General features: G+C 41.0%; 1 protein-coding gene across 1 annotated transcript in view; it reads left to right on the forward strand.

Annotated features, from left to right (window-relative positions):
- Positions 1-16560, forward strand: part of LOC124621877 (AP-3 complex subunit beta-2) — a 224259-nt gene that overhangs the window by 88826 nt on the left and 118873 nt on the right. The window contains exon 10 of the mRNA XM_047147343.1: positions 7252-7325. Within this exon, the coding sequence (XP_047003299.1) occupies positions 7252-7325 (74 nt within the window). The remainder of the gene's footprint in view (positions 1-7251; positions 7326-16560) is intronic.

The raw sequence follows: 16560 nt of genomic DNA on the forward strand, positions 1-16560 counted from the left end.
TGAAGAGGTGGAGGTCATTGTGGAAGGAGGGCTGGCAACCAGAGATGGGTAAGTTGATGGTAAAGCCATTAGGGGGGATTTCATGAACCAAGCAACAATGGCGGAACAGTATGTGGGACAGGGATCTGGTTAGGATAAGAAAAAATGATCCTTGCCTAACTCAGTTCACTCCTTTATCCAACCATGATCCACCCACACTGCCCCCAACCACCCCTGTAAACTTTCCAGAATTTCTTAACCTCGAACCTTGCCTCACCATCATTCCCCAAATCCCCCAACATGCAAACTAACCTTACATTCACAGAAAGAACCGCAGTCCACCATCTAAAAACTGATCATGACCTTATAATCCTACGTGCGGACAAAGGCTCCACCACCGTTGTTTTGAACCACAAGGATTACCTAGCGGACTCCATCAGCTGTCAGATACTTCCACCTACAAACCTTTCCACAGTGACGCCATTCCAGTAATCCAGCAGGATCTCCAGTCACTCCTCAAATCCATAGGCCCATTCCAGAACCTCTCCCCAGAGTCTATTTCTCTACTTACCCCTACCACTCCCCACACTCCTACCTTCAACATGCTTCTTAAAGTCCATAAACCCAACCACCCAGGACACCCCATTGTGGCTGGTTACTGTGCCCTCACTGAGAGAATCTCTGCTCTCATAGAGCAACACCTTCAACCTATTGCCTAGAATGTACCCTCATATATAAAAGATACCAACTATTTCCTCCACCAACTCTCCACAGTTCCTGTCCCTTTACGACACGCTGCCCTGCTCGTCACTATTGATGCCACCTCCATGTACCCTAACATTCCTAATACCCATGGGCTTACTGCTATTGAACACTACCTTCCCAAATGCCCTATGCATTCCAAACCAACAACCTGCTTCCTAGTTTGCCATGACCAACTATATCCTCACCCACAATTACTTCTCCCTTGAAAGCATTACCTACAAACAAATCTGGGGTACGGCAATGGGTACACGCATGGCACCATCCTATGCCAATCTATTCATGGACCATCTAGTGGAATTGTTCCTAAAAACCCAGAGTCCTAAACCCCTCACCTGGTTCAGATTCATTGATAACATCTTTGCTATATGGATTGAAGGTGAGGACACCCTATCCATATTCCTCCAGAACCTCAACAACGTATCCCCCATTTGCTTCATCTGGTCCTACTCAACCCAACAATCCACTGTCCTAGATGCTGACCTCCACCTCAGAGATGGCTGCATCAGTACCTCCATCCATATCAAACCTACTAACTACCAGCAATACCTCCACTTCGACAGCTGCCACCCATTCCATTCCAAGAAGTCCCTTCCATACAGCCTAGCCACCCATGGTCGTCGCATCTGCAGTGATGAGCAGTCCCTCTCGGAATATACCAAGGGTCTCACTGAAGCCTTCACTGAACGTAATTATGCTACCAACCTTTTACATAAACAAATCTGCCCTGCCTTAACTTTCCAGTTTCCTTCCACCCCCCAAAGTTACACAGTCCGGCCACAGAGGAGCATTCCCCTCGTAACCCAGTACCATCCAGGACTGGAGCAACTGAATTACATTCTCCGCCAGGGGTTTCGATTACCTCGTCATGCCCAGAAATGAGAAATGTCCTCCCCACTATCCTTCCCACCCCTCCTGCACTGGTATTCCACCATCCACCAAACCTACACAATATACTTGTCCATCCTTACACAACCCCTCCTCCCAATACCTTATTACCTCATGGCTCATACCCCTGTAATAGATCTAGATGCAAGACCACCCAATCTGGTCACTAACATCACCTATCCTATCAAAGGTAGGGCTACCTGTGAAACCTGTCATGTGATTTACAAGCTAAACTGCAACCACTGTGCTGCATTATATGTAGGTATGACAACCAAGAAGCTGTCCGTCCTCATAAATGGCCACCAACAAACTGTGGCCAAGAAACAAGTGGACCACCCTGTTGCTGAACTCGCTGTCAAACATGGTATCCCTCATTTCAATGACTACTTCACAGCCTGTGCCATATGGATCCTTCCCACCAACACCAGCTTTTCTGAATTGGGCAGGTGGGAACTTTCCTTGCAATACATCCTGTGTTCCTGTAACTCTCCTGGCGCCAACCATCATTAGTCACTGTCCTCACCCAACCAGCCCCCTCCCTGTTCCTATTCCAGCACTACACATCTGTCACTTCACCGCCACACCCAGTTTTTTAATTACTTTTTACCTCTCTTTTTTCCATAACCCCCCCCCCCCCCCCCCCCTTCTTCCCACCTTTTCTCCTGCCCTCTGTTTAAACTGCAGCATTTCACTGTCTGCCACCCGCACCATACTATCCCTCCCCCTCCCCACCCCAGCCTCCTCCTTACCCCCAGCCAGTTGCCACTCCCATCATGTACTGGTGCTGCTGCTCGCATTGTGGATTCAGTTGCCCGAGACTGCACACATGTGTGCGAGTTGCATTTGTGTGTGTGTGTGTGTGTGTGTGTGTGTGTGTGTGTGTGTGTGTGTGTGTGTGTGTGCGTGCGTGCGTGCGTGCGTGCGTGTGTGCGTGCACGTGCGCGTGCGCGCGCGCTGTAGAAGAAAGCCTTTTGGCCAAAAGCTCACATTTAGCAGTCATTTTTTTGTTTGTGTCTGTGGCTCAACATCTCTTCTATCAGGTGAGTAAGAAGCTATCCTTTTCAAAATATTGTCAGTGAAGTGGGTGTGTGATAAACAGCATGGGTGAAGTCAATCTTGGAGAAAACAGTCTTGCCATGAAGGTACATAGTAAAGTCTTCATTGTGGCACAGGATAGTGATTACGTATAATTCTGGCCTTAAGGTGATGACAGTCTCCACAAGAGTGCCATCTGTTGCTCTTCTTAGGGACAACATGAAGTTATGAGGCCCAGCTACTGTATAAAGGGCAACAGTTTCCTTGCGCTCTTCGTAGAAAGAAATCTTACTTTGTGATCTGGAGTTTGTCTGGAGACAGATGATGAGGTCTTGTTTGAACTGGTGATCCTGCGTAATTACAGTGTGGTTTCGTCTTGAATTTTTTACTGGTGCTACAGCTGCAGGCTGTAGACCGGTGATTTCAGTGAATTGGCAAAACAAGTCATTGTGTTATGAATCATCAATAATCACTCTGATGCCGACAACATTGGCATATCATTAGCGTCCACAATAAGACAGCTGTGTTGTAGAGCCAAGCAGGTATCATTGGCAGAGAAGAGGGAGAAGGCGATAAGATAATAAGAAATCTTTTCTAACATTTTAGTACACCATTTTGGCAACAGTGAAGCTCCGTACAAATTAATGTTGAAAATTGTAGTGTAGATGTAAGGTGATGTAGCTGTAGGTCTTTATGGAAGATCAGTTTGCATCATACAGGTGACTGCAATTGGTATTTTGCCATGAAAGACGAGACGAAGAATAAGCTGAGGCATCATCACCTCTATCAACAAGAACTTGAAGCGTGGTAGAGAGCTCTGTTATGAAAAGTCGACAACTGTCTGCTTTGACATCATTCACCATTGCTGCAATTTGCAGTTTTTTGTGATACCAGTAGATATTCTTCCTTATGGGTGAACACTTGTTTTTGCTCAATGCACTTGTTGAGTGCCGTATTTATAGGGTCACAACTTGCTTAGATAATTCACTTACTTGTGCTTCCAGCAGACTCTCGATACTGGCACTAATGGCTGTATTGCGCCAGGAGGGATGCATCTTGACTGTTCAGTCAGCTTTGTGAACGAGAGCATTGCAATAACCAGTGGGCTTATTTTCTGTTCATGTGACAGCCATGATTTCTGCAGAAAATCATCATTAACTGCATTGCCTGCCAGCATGCGAAAACTACAAAGTAGTTGAAGTGTTTGTGCTGTCAACAGGTTCTCCACTTCAGAGCAAATTTCAAGTTACTTGGTTTGTGACTGTGACAAGTGCATTACAACCACATACTTGTAAGAGGTTTAGTTTTCAGTGCTTGGCAGTGAAGCTAGGATGTACTCGACTTCCATAGATATTTGTTCATTATGATCAGTCACTGCATAACAGTTTAGTTTCATCCAAGGTGATGCAGGCCAGGACAAATTGGTTCTCAAGTTGGGCGAACCACAGTAGTGGATTGTCTGACCAGAAGGGTGGGAGTTTGATTACAATTGGACTAAGTGTCATGTTTATTGTTAGGAAGAAGTGCTTGCAGAATTCTGTACACTTGTTGTGGTAGGCCTTCATTACATTATGTAATTGTTTGCAAATTTTTCTGTACAGTGTGGCTGAAGATTTGTTTTTTATTCCGACAAGTGATATGATCATTCTGCCGCTAAAATTGGAAACATCAGGTGTCATGTAAAAATTCAGGTTATTTACCACAATATATAATACTTCATTACATCTTGTGATTGTGAACTGCAAAGAACATCTATATATCTTTAATTTGTTTGAAATTCAAAGACATCGTGAATAATCCGGGAGTCTATACTCCACATAATATGTAACAGATGGTTTACTCCCCACAAGTTCAAAAGAACCTTTCGAACTGTTATTTCTTCATCTTCATATGGCATTTTGCACTTAAAGAAACACTGTCTGTAAACAGCGATAATGTTTAACACAATTGGAAAACACAGATCAAAATTGATTTTATCTCCTTAGAGCAATGTTTACAGTCTGTGCAAATTGTGGCGGGACAACATTTTCACCTTTGAATGTCTTACTAAGAGAACGTCAGAAATTGCAATAATTGTGATCGAAATCAAGAAGACAAAGGTGAAAATGTTGTCCTTCTGCAGTAATGATTTTGTATGTATTAGAATAACTTTTGCAATTACTGCAGACAAAGTTCTGTAATTTCCATAACCCTAGTTGGTCATAAACTATAACATCCTCAGTTGCTCCATGGACATACACAGTGCCGATTGCATAGCATCTACTGTACACCATATTTTGAGATACTCAAGTCTGCTGCATTCTGTACAGTAGTAATACACCTGTACAAGAATCACAACTTCGAAATATATTTAACAAAATACAAAACCGAGTCTGTTTTGAAGTGGGGTAAACTTGTCATAGGACACCCCTCCCCTCCCCCCCCCCCCCCCCATCCCCCCTCCCCCTCACAAATTGAACCTTACACACATCACTATAAAAAAAAGCACTTTCAGTAATAAATTTAGGTCCAGCCATGCTCTTATATCAGCTAGCTCTCATAATCTTTATTTATCAGGAAGTAGTCTTCAGCACTTACTGTTTAGTCTGTACATTGAAGCAGCAGTGATGGAAATAAAAGAAAGGTGGAGTCGGATTAAAATTGAGGGTGAAAACCTATTAGTGATACAGTTCACTGATGACATTGCTATCCTCAGTGAAATTTAAGTAGAATTACTTGATCTGCTGATTACAGAATACGGATTGAGAGTAAATCCAAGAAACTCGAAAGTAATGAGAAAATGAGAAGTAGGAGAAATGAGAACAGTGAGAAACTTAAAAAAACAGGATTGATGGTAACAAAGTAGAGGAAGTTAAAAGAGCATTCCTAGTCAAGGGAAGTCTATTAAGATAGACCTTAATTTGAGGAAGAAATTTCTGAGGATGTGCATTTGGAGCACAGCATTGTAAGGTAGTGAAACATGGATTGTGAGAAAACCAAAACAGAAGAGAATCAAAGAATATGAGATGTGGTGCTACAGGCGAATGTTGTAAATTGGATAGGTTGATAAGGTAAGGAGTGATGAGGTTCTGTGCAGAATCGGAGACGAAAGGAATATGTGGAAAAGACTGACAAAGAGAACGGGAAAGATGATAGGATATCTATTAAGACATCAGGGAATGTCTTCCACGGAGAGAGCTGTAGAGGGCAAAAACTGTAGAGGAAGACAAGAGATTGGAATACATCCAGCAAATAATTGAGAATATAGGTTGCAAGTTTTACTCTTGAGATGAAGAGGCTGGCACAGGAGAGGAATTTGTGGCGGGCCACATCACACCAGTCAGAAGATTGATGACTCAAAAGAAAAATCAGGAAGTTTGATTAAAGCCGACAGTAACTTGCTTTCCTAAGCAACATAGAATTTTTCTGTATTACCTCTAAGTAAACTTTCTTTTGAGCCATATTTGTTATCTGCACACTTTCCTTACTCCATCTATGAGGGCATGCTGAAAAGTAATGCCTCTGATTTTTTTGTGTGAGAACTCCTAAAGCTTCCTCATGTCTACATGTTTCCATCCTCCTGCTATTAGGTGGTACTGAATTCTAGCGCGTAACATGGTGGTGTGTAACATAACTGTGTTGCATGAGAAACATCATGATGTAAAAAAAAAATTAAATTCAAACAGCTTGTCCACACTTGGAGCATCCTCTCCTTCAGCACGACAGCGCCAGACCGCACATGAGCACTGCGACATCTGCAGCAATGGTGGCTCCTTGGGTTCACTGTCATCAGTCATCCTCCATACAGTCACAACTTGGCCCCATCCAATTTTCATCTGTTTCCAAAACCTAAAGGCTTCACTTTGACAGAAGTGAGGTTGTGGGTCCATCAATAATGTGAAACATTCTACAGTAACAGTATCAATAAAGTGGTCGCTCGTTGGGAGACACGTTCGTTGCGAGAGTGACTATGTTGAGTACAAATGTGTAGACATGAAGAGCAAAGATGTAGAATGTTAATAATGATTGTTTTATTTAATAAGCTGCATGAGTTTTCACATAAAAATTTGGAAGCATTACCTTTCAGCACACTCTCGTAACAACTGGATATTTGTGTTATATTACTGCCCTGCACGAATATTCCCACATTAAAAATATTGCTGTTACCAGTATGGTACATATGATGACTTGTGGGAAAGGCATACTTTACATAGAATTAATCCTGATACTGCAAGTGCTGATTCAGTGATGGGAAGGTATTAATAGGACAGTAGACAGAAATGAACAACAAAGTATTGTCCTTGCATATTAGAGCAGTGGCTGGTTACAATAAATTAATCTAATAATTGAATTTATCTCCTTATTAGAACCAATATTCACAATATTTTAGAGTGGCTACCTGAAAGTGTGAAGACGATTAGTAATTAGGAAAACAATGAATGATCTTGATGGTTCAAATATTATTGAGCTGTTGGAAGGAGGATGAGGGCCTCAGTAATGCTATTCTAAACATTTGTTTCATGTATTGAACATTATTAACATTTCTTTTAAATATCTTAAATGTTTGAATGTAGAAGTACATTTCATTTGAAAGCTGTTCTTTTTCAGATGTGCATCAAACATAAAAGAAGTAACGGACACATGTCTGAATGGACTGGTGTCTTTGCTCTCTAACCGCGATGGTGAGTATCTCATTTTAAGTCAGGCTATATTGGTTAACTTCAGCATGTTGTGAACGATGGTCATGTATTTGTATTCAGAATACCCATTTGTAAAACCTCAGTCAATACAAACTCTGAAAGTCCCTTAACCCCCACCATGAATCACAGACCTTGCCCTTGGTGGGGTAGCTTGCCAGCCTCAGTGATACAGGTAACCATACTGTAGGTGCAGCCACAATGGATGGGTATCTGTTGAGAGGTCAAGCAAATGTGTGGTTCCTGAAGAGGGAACAGTAGATGCAGGGGCAATAGTCTGGATAATTGACTGATCTGGCCTTGTAATGCAATCTAAAATGGCCTTGCCATGCTGGTACTGCAAACGGCTGAAAGCAAGGGGAAACTACAGCTGTAATTATTCCAGAGGGCATGCAGTTCTACTGTATGGTTAAATGATGATGGCGTCCTCTTCAGTGAAATATTCTGGAGGTAAAATGGTTCCCCCATTCAGATCTCTGCGTGGGGACTACTCGGGAGAATGTCATCAGGAAAAAACAAAAAACTGGCGTTTATGGATTTGAGTGTGGGATCCCTTAATTGGGCAGGAAGATTATAAAATTTAAAAAGGAAAACAGGTTGAAGTTCTAGTGGGAAGTAGTGAAATTTGGTGTCAGGAAGAATAGGACTTGTGGTCAGGTGAAAACGGGGTTATAAATACAAAATCAAATAGTGATAATGCAGGAGTACGTTTAATTATGAATTAGAAAATAGGAATATGGGTAACCTATTATGAATAGCATAGTTAATGCATTATCATAGCTAAGATAGACACAAAGCCCTCACCCACTCTAGTAGTATCTTCATCTACATATATATGCCGCAAATAGAGTGCGGGAAAAATGACTGTCTATGTGACTCCATATGAGGCCTAATCTCTCTGATCTTATCTTCGTGGTCCTTACACAAAATGTACGTTGGTGGCAGTAGAACCATTTTGCCGTCAGCCTCGAATGCCAGTAGTGCTCACAGAGAAGAACGTCATCTTCCCTCCAGTGTTTCCCATTTGAGTTCCCAAAGCACATCTGTGATACTTGCATGTTGTTCAGACCTGCTGGTAAGAATCTAGTCATTCGCCTTCCCTACTAAAGTCCTTAGATGCTCATTCCATTTTGAATTCCTTTATAATATTACAGCTAGATTTTAATCAGTGTGACTGTGTCAATCAGCACACTACTAATACTGTATTTGAATATTAAGGATTTGTTTTGCCTACTCATCTGCATTTACCTTCACTTTTCTACTTCTAGAGGTAGCTACCATTCATCATGCCAACTACAAATTACATGTAAGTCATCTAGTATTTTACTACAGTCACTCAAACACCATAGAATCATCAGCAAATAGCCACAGACTGCTGCTTACCCTGTCTGCCAGATCAGATTATGTATATAGAAAATAAAAGTGGTCCTACCAGACTTCTACATCTACATCCATACTCCGCAAGCCACCTGACGGTGTGTGGTGGAGGGTACCTTGAGTACCTCTATTGGTTCTCCCTTCCATTCCAGTCTCGTATTGTTCGTGCAAAGAAAGATTGTCGGTATGCCTCTGTGTGGGCTCTAATCTCTCTGATTTTATCCTCATGGTCTCTTCGTGAGATATACATAGGAGGGAGCAATATACTGCTCGACTCCTCGGTGAAGGTATGTTCTCGAAACTTCAACAAAAGCCCATACCGAGTTGCTGAGTGTCTCTCTTGCAGAGTCTTCCACTGGAGTTTATCTATCATCTTCATAACGCTTTCGTGATTACTAAATGATCCTGTAATCAAGTGTGCTGCTCGCCGTTGGATCTTCTCTCTCTCTCTCTCTCTCTCTCTCTCTCTCTCTCTCTCTCTCTCTCTTCTATTAACCCTATCTGGTACGGATCCCACACCGGTGAGCAGCATTCAAGCAGTGGGTGAACAAGTGTACTCTAACCTACTTCCTTTGTTTTCAGACTGCATTTCCTTAGGATTCTTCCAATGAATCTGTCTGGCATCTGCTTTACTGACGATTAATTTTATGTGGTCATTCCATTTTAAATCACTCCTAATGCGTACTCCCAGATAATTTATGGAATTAACTGCTTCCAGTTGCTGACCACCTATATTGTAGCTAAATAATAAAGGATCTTTCTTTCTATGTATTCGCAGCACATTACACTTGTCTACATTTAGATTCAATTGCCATTCCCTGCACCATTTGTCAATTCGTTGCAGATCCTCCTGCATTTCAGTACAATTTTCCATTGTTACAACCTCTCGATATGCTACAGCATCATCCGCAAAATCCTCAGTGAACTTCCGATGTTATCCACAAGGACATTTATATATATTGTGAATAGCAATGGTCCTACGACACTCCCCTTCGGCACACCTAAAATCACTCTTACTTCGGAAGACTTCTCTCCATTGAGAACGACATGCTGCGTTCTGTTATCTAGGAACTCTTCAATTCAATCACACAATTGGTCTGATAGTCCATATGCTCGTACCTTGTTCATTAAACGACTGGGGGGAACTGTATCAAACACCTTGCGAAACTCAAGAAACATGGCATCTACCTGGGAACCCGTGTCTATGGCCCTCTGAGTCTCGTGGACGAATAGTGCGAGCTGAGTTTCACACGATTGTCTTTTTCGAAACCCATGCTGATTCCTACAGAGTAGATTTCTAGTCGTCATACTCGAACATAATATGTGTTCCTAAATTCTACAACTGATATACATTAAGAGATATAGTTCTGAACATCTGTTCGATATCCCTTCTTGAAAACAGGGATGACCTGTGCCTTTTTCCAATCTTTCGGAATGCTACACTCTTCTAGAGACCTATGGTACACCGCTGCAAGAAGAGGGGCAAGTTCCTTCGCGTACTCTGTGTAAAATCGAACTGGTATCCCATCTGATTTTAATTGTTTTTCTATTCCTCTCTCATCTATTTAGATATCTACCATTTTGTCACCTGTGCAACAATCTAGAGAAGGAACTACAGTGCAGTCTTCCTCTTTGAAACAGCTTTGGAAAAAGACATTTAGTATTTCGGCCTTTAGTCTGTCATCCTCTGTTTCAGTACCATTTTGGTCACAGAGTGTCTGGACATTTTGTTTTGATCCACCTACCGCTTTGACATAAGACTTTACGGAAATCGAGGAATATGGAATCGTCTGTTACCCTTCATCCATGATTTGCAGGCTTTCCTGTGAGAAAAGGGCAAGGTGAGTTTCACATGGGAGATGCTTTCTAAAACAATGCTGATTTCTGGACAGAAGCTTTTTCCTCTCAAGGAAATTTATTATATTTGAACTGAGAAAGTGTTCAAATATTCTACAGCAAACCACTGCTAAAGATAGTGGTCTTTAATTTTGCGAGTCCATTCTTCTGCCTATCTTTATGTGCCAACTAACTCCACAGATGACAAAGAAACTGAAGAAATGTATGATGAGATAAAATAAATTATTCAGATAATTAAGGAAAATGAAAATTTTATCACACAGTGGTAACTCAAAGTATGAATATCAACAATGTAGGAAGGACAGATTGCTACTTACTGTGAAGAAGACATGTCAAATTGCAGATAGGCACAATTAAAACACTCACATAAAGCTTTCAGCCACAGCCAACAGCCACTGCCAACTCCAGCATCTGGGGCCGGAATGCAGCCTCATGTGGGACACAAGCAGCAGTCTGCAGGGGGCAGGAAAGCGGAAGGGATAGTAGTGTACAGGTGGGGAGAAAAAAGAGAGGAGTGGACATCAAATCTGGTACACTGGAGTTGGAACGGCTGCTTGGGTCGGGTGCGGGGGCTCATGTTGGTGTGGTTCCTGTTGATTCTCTCAGTAGGTGGGACTATACCAGGCACGGCCTACATCTCAACAGGAAAGGGAAGGGTAAACTGGCTGGGGTAATAGCAGGAAATTTAAGGGGGGGAGGACTGTCATGAATGGCAAAATACCAGTGGTTACAGGTGTTGGAGCAGCACCTTTTTTAGGATAGGCAAGACAGAAAGATGTCAAGTTCTACGAGAGGTCAGGATTGAAACATTTCTTCAGTTTAGGAAAGAAATTAAACAGCACAATTCTAGCACATTGGATCACCAATCACAGCTGTCAATTACAAATTTTCACCAATCACCAGAAATTTTATCTCCACCAAGTTGTATCTCAGTCCTAGGTAATTGCATTGATGAATTAAAGTCACCCAACCCAGTTGACATAATCTGCCTCTCTGAACACCATGTGACCACTGGTATAGGAACTAGGCCTAAGCACAATGAGAAACTCAGACAGGAGAGTACTGCAAATGTTAGAATAAGGAAAGGTTCTCATAAAAGTATAATTAAAAATAATGTAAGTATATTTCATCAAAATATTGGGAGTTTAAAGAATAAAATAGACGAGCTTCTGGTTTGTTTAGAAGATTTAGAAACTGAGGATGAAATAGATATACTATGCCTGTCTGAGCATCACATTGTTACTGATATGGATAAGGTAAATGTAAGTGGATATAAGCTCTCTGCACATGCAATTAGAGAAAATATGGAGAAAGGAGGAGTTTAAATATATATGTCAAAAGTTATCATTGTGCAAACGGTATAGAAACAAAGTTTTGTGCAGAGAAACATATAGAAGCATGTGCCTGTGAGCTTAAGTTAAATAAAGGCACATTTATAATTGTAACTGTGTATAGGTCCCCATCAGGAAATTTTCGTCTATTTCTGAAAAATTTTGACTCCTTGTTGTGCTATCTGTCAGACAGGGGTAAGCAAATTATTATTTGTGGGGACTTCAGTGTAGATTCTCTGAAAGAGGGTAATAGGAAAAATGACCTCGAAGTATTACTCGGTTCTTTCAATTTGACACCCATTATTGATTTTCCTACTCGGGTGGTAAAGGATAGCAGCTCACTGATAGATAACTTCTTTATAGACCAAGATAAGTTTAACCAGATAAATGCTCAGCCTGTTGAGAATGGTCTTTCTGATCATGGTGCACAGCTAGTTACGATATATGACATAGCTCCATTCAGCAGTACTAAACAGTCCTCCAAAGTAGTACGTTCATTCAGTGATTTAACAATTGCAAATTTCAGGGAAAGCCTACAGCAATTAGACTGGGATGAGGTGTACCGTGAACCTGATGCCAATTTAAAATATAATTTATTTCATGACACTTTTGTAAATGCATTTGAAAACTGCTTCCCCAAGAAAATAGTTATACTCAGAAGAAACCATGTAACAAACCATGGCTCACTAAGGGTATAAAAATATCTTGTAACCGGAAAAGGGAAATGTATCTGACAGCAAGAAAGAGTAGTGACCCAAAAACTATCAAACATTATAAAAACTACTGTGCTATATTAAGAAAGGTTATTAAAAAATCCAGAAGTATGTGTATCATGTCTGAAATCAGCAACTCTGATAATAAAATTAAAACAATTTGGAATATTATTAAAAGAGAAACAGGTCAACCAAGAGCACAGGAGGACAGTATTACCATCAAATTGAATGAAAACTTTACAAATAAAAAGTCAGAAGTTGAAAATATTTTTAATAATCATTTTCTAAATGTTGTGGATATAGTAGGATCCAGGTGTTCATTAGAAGATGCTAGGCAGTTAATGGAAGAGGCCATACCTATGCAATTTGATACAATTGAAATCTTACCCACTTCTCCCTCTGAAATTAGGAAAATAATAAACTTGCTTAAAAGCAAAAACTCACATGGAATTGATGGCATTTCCAGCAAAATACTAAAAGCTTGTTCTCAACAGATAAGTAAGATTCTCAGCCACCTGTGTAATAGCTCTCTGGAACAGGGCATTTTCCCTGATAGACTGAAATATGCTATTGTTATACCTTTGCATAAAAGAGGGGATAGATCTGATGTCAACAATTACCGTTCAATCTCTCTTTTAACAGCTTTATCCAAAATTTTTGAGAAAGTAATGTATTCAAGAGTAGCTTTCACGTATCTGTAAAAATGAAGTACTAACAAAATGTCAGTTTGGTTTCCAGAAAGGTTTTTCAACAGAAAATGCCATATATGCTTTCACCAATCAAATTTTGAATGATCTGAATAACCGAACACCACCCATTGGGATTTTTTGTGATCTCTCAAAGGCTGTTGATTGTGTAAATCATGAAATTCTGCTAGACAAGCTCAAGTATTGTGGCATGAGTGGGACAGTGCACAAATGGTTTAATTCATACCTAACTGGAAGAGTGCAGAAAGTTGAAATAAGCAGTTCTCATAATATGCAAAGATCAGCGCATTCCTTAAACTGGGGAACTATCAAGAATGGGGTTCCACAAGGGCCGGTCTTGGGTCCTTTGTTGTTCTTAATATATATTAATGACTTGCCATTCTATATTCATGAAGAGGCAAAGTTAGTTCTCTTTGCTGATGATACAAGTATAGTAATCACACCTGACAAACAGGAATTAACTGATGAAATTGTCAATAATGTGTTTCAGAAAATTACTAAGTGGTTCCTTGTAAACGGACTCTCACTGAATTTTGATAAGACACAGTACATACACTTCTGTACAGTAAATGGTATGACGCCATTAATAAATATAGACCTAGATCAGAAGCATATAGCTAAGGTAGAATATTCAAAATTTTTAGGTGTGTCCATTGATGAGAGATTAAATTGGAAGAAACACATTGATGATCTGCTGAAACGTTTGAGTTCAGCTACTTATGCAATAAAGGTCATTGCAAATTTTGGTGATAAACATCTTAGTAAATTAGCTTACTACGGCTATTTTCACTCATTGCTTGCATATGGCATCATATTTTGGGGTAATTCATCACTGAGGAATAAAGTATTTATTGCACAAAAGCGTGTAATCAGAATAATAGCTGGAGTCCACCCAAGGTCATCCTGCAGACATCTATTTAAAGATCTAGGGATATTCACAGTAGCTTCTCAGTATATGTACTCTCTTATGAAATTTGTTATTAACAACCAAACCCAATTCAAAAGTAATAGCAGTGTGCATAACTACAATACTAGGAGAAAGGATGATCTTCACTATTCAAGATTAAATCTAACTTTGGCACAGAAAGGGGTGAATTATTCTGCCACTTAAGTCTTTGGTCACTTACCAAATAGTATCAAAAGTCTGACAGATAACCAACAAGTATTTAAGAAGAAATTAAAAGAATTTCTGAATGACGACTCCTTCTACTCCATAGAGGAATTTTTAGATATAAATTAAGAAAAAAAGAAAAAAAAAACGAACAAAAAATTATAAAAAAGTTTAAAAAAATTAAAAAAAACTAAAAATAAAAAAGTTGTTATATTAACTTAATTATGTTGTTAAATTAACTTAATTATGTCATGTATTGGAAAATTTGACTCGTTCCACATCATTACGAAATATCATATTCATGATCCATGGAACTAGTATTAATCTAATCTAATCTAGGTGACGTCAACAAGACACGTAGGGATCCAGGAGGTAAAGGGTGGGGACGGTGGAGACTCGGTGAAGGAATGGGGTGGTGTCTTCGCTGTGGGAGGCTGGATTACAGGCAATTGTTTGGAGGTGTTGGTCAGTGAGGGCTGAGATTCTTTCAGTGGGGTCACAATAACCAGCCACAATGGGGCGTCCAGGATTGTTGGGTTTGTGGATTTTGGGAATCATGTAGAAGGTGGGTGTGTGGGGTGTCATAGGCTTGAGGAGGGAATTGGATTCATGGAAGATGTTCTGGGGAGGCCCTAAAGCTTTAAGCAGGGACTGGAGTTTGTGTTGGACTTGTGGGATGGGAGCACTCTTGCAAAGTTTATAGGTGGAGGAGTCAGATAATTGTTGGAGGCCTTTGCCAAGTAGTCACTGCGATTCAAAACAGCAGTGGTAGAACCTTTGTCTGCAGGTAGGATGATTAAGTCAGGATTCGTTTTGATGTTGTGTATGGCTGTTCTTTCTTCTACTGAAATGTTGGTGTTTTGAAGAAGGGACCTAGGCAAGGATAATGAGGCTAAGTTGGAGGTAAGGATTTCCCGGAAGGTGACCAATAGGTGGTTAGGTGGGAGAGGGAGAGGGGGATAGGATCACAGTTGGATTGTGGTATGAACTGGAGGAGGCAGGGTTCACTATTGGAATTAGGGTGGTTTTGGTTTGAGGTATTGGCAGCAAAGAAGTGCTTCCATTGCAGGGATTGGGAAAAGGAAAGTAGGACTCTGAAAAGTCCAGCATGGTTAAACTTGAGTGTATGGCTAAATATGAGGCCTTTGGATACAACTGAAACTTCTGTGAAGCTGAGGGTTTTGGTGGAAAGGTTAACAACAGTGTTATGGGAACATTTTGGCTCTGGATTTGGTGCAGAGTTTGTAGAGAGTTTTGGGAGATGTGGCAAGTTGAAAAAGTCAGCTAGGCAGGGTTTAGCTACTATGAGGGATGGATGAGGATGAGCACTGTGGGTGCAATAGGGGTTGGATGGTGTAGCTCCAAGGTGGCAGTAGGATGTCAGCATGTTGGATAGCTTATGGAAGTTGTGTCTGGAATGCCCCTCCTGGTTCTGGAGAGCAAGTATGTCATATACAGAGCAGGGATTGCAGAGTAGTAGTACCTTGTGGAGGGAGCAGAGGTGGTTCTGGAATGCCTGTGCCGTGGAGATGTGTTTTTGCAGTACCAGGTTTGTGAGCACCCGGGATTGGCGAAATCTGAAAAGGTGTAGCAGGGTTGGGGTCCAGAGAAAGGAATCTTTACAGTTAGGCTGTTTGGGGAGATTCCACGGCTTAGGCAACATTTGGGAAACAGCATGGTGGACTGGGTTTTAGCCAGGGAAAGGGATACTTTCCTGAACTGTTGCAGAAAGATGAAGCAAGGGTCGATTGTGGCAGGAATGGTGTAAAGGAAATGGGAATGATGCAGAAACGGCAATTCTATTTCCCCACGCCCTGACCCACAACCTCTTGACAGTATGTCTGTTGGCAGTCTGGTCCCTGCAAACTCCACCAGACATCATTTGTCTCTCTCCCCATCCGTACACTATTATCGCTTCCCTTTCCCCTCCCCCTACCCTCCAGATTGCTGCTTGCATCCCACATAACATTGCATTCTGGCCTGAGATGCTGGAGTTAGTAGTTGTGTGTGTGTGAGGTATGCTTGCTTGTGTGTGTGTGTGTGTGTGTGTGTGTGTGTGTGTGTGTGTGTGTGTCTTTTAGTGACAAAGGCTGTGGCTGAAAGCTTTATGTGAGTGTCTTTTAA

The sequence above is a fragment of the Schistocerca americana genome, chromosome 7 (genome assembly GCF_021461395.2).
Source record: "Schistocerca americana isolate TAMUIC-IGC-003095 chromosome 7, iqSchAmer2.1, whole genome shotgun sequence".
In the NCBI taxonomy this organism is placed as follows: Eukaryota; Metazoa; Arthropoda; class Insecta; order Orthoptera; family Acrididae; genus Schistocerca; species Schistocerca americana.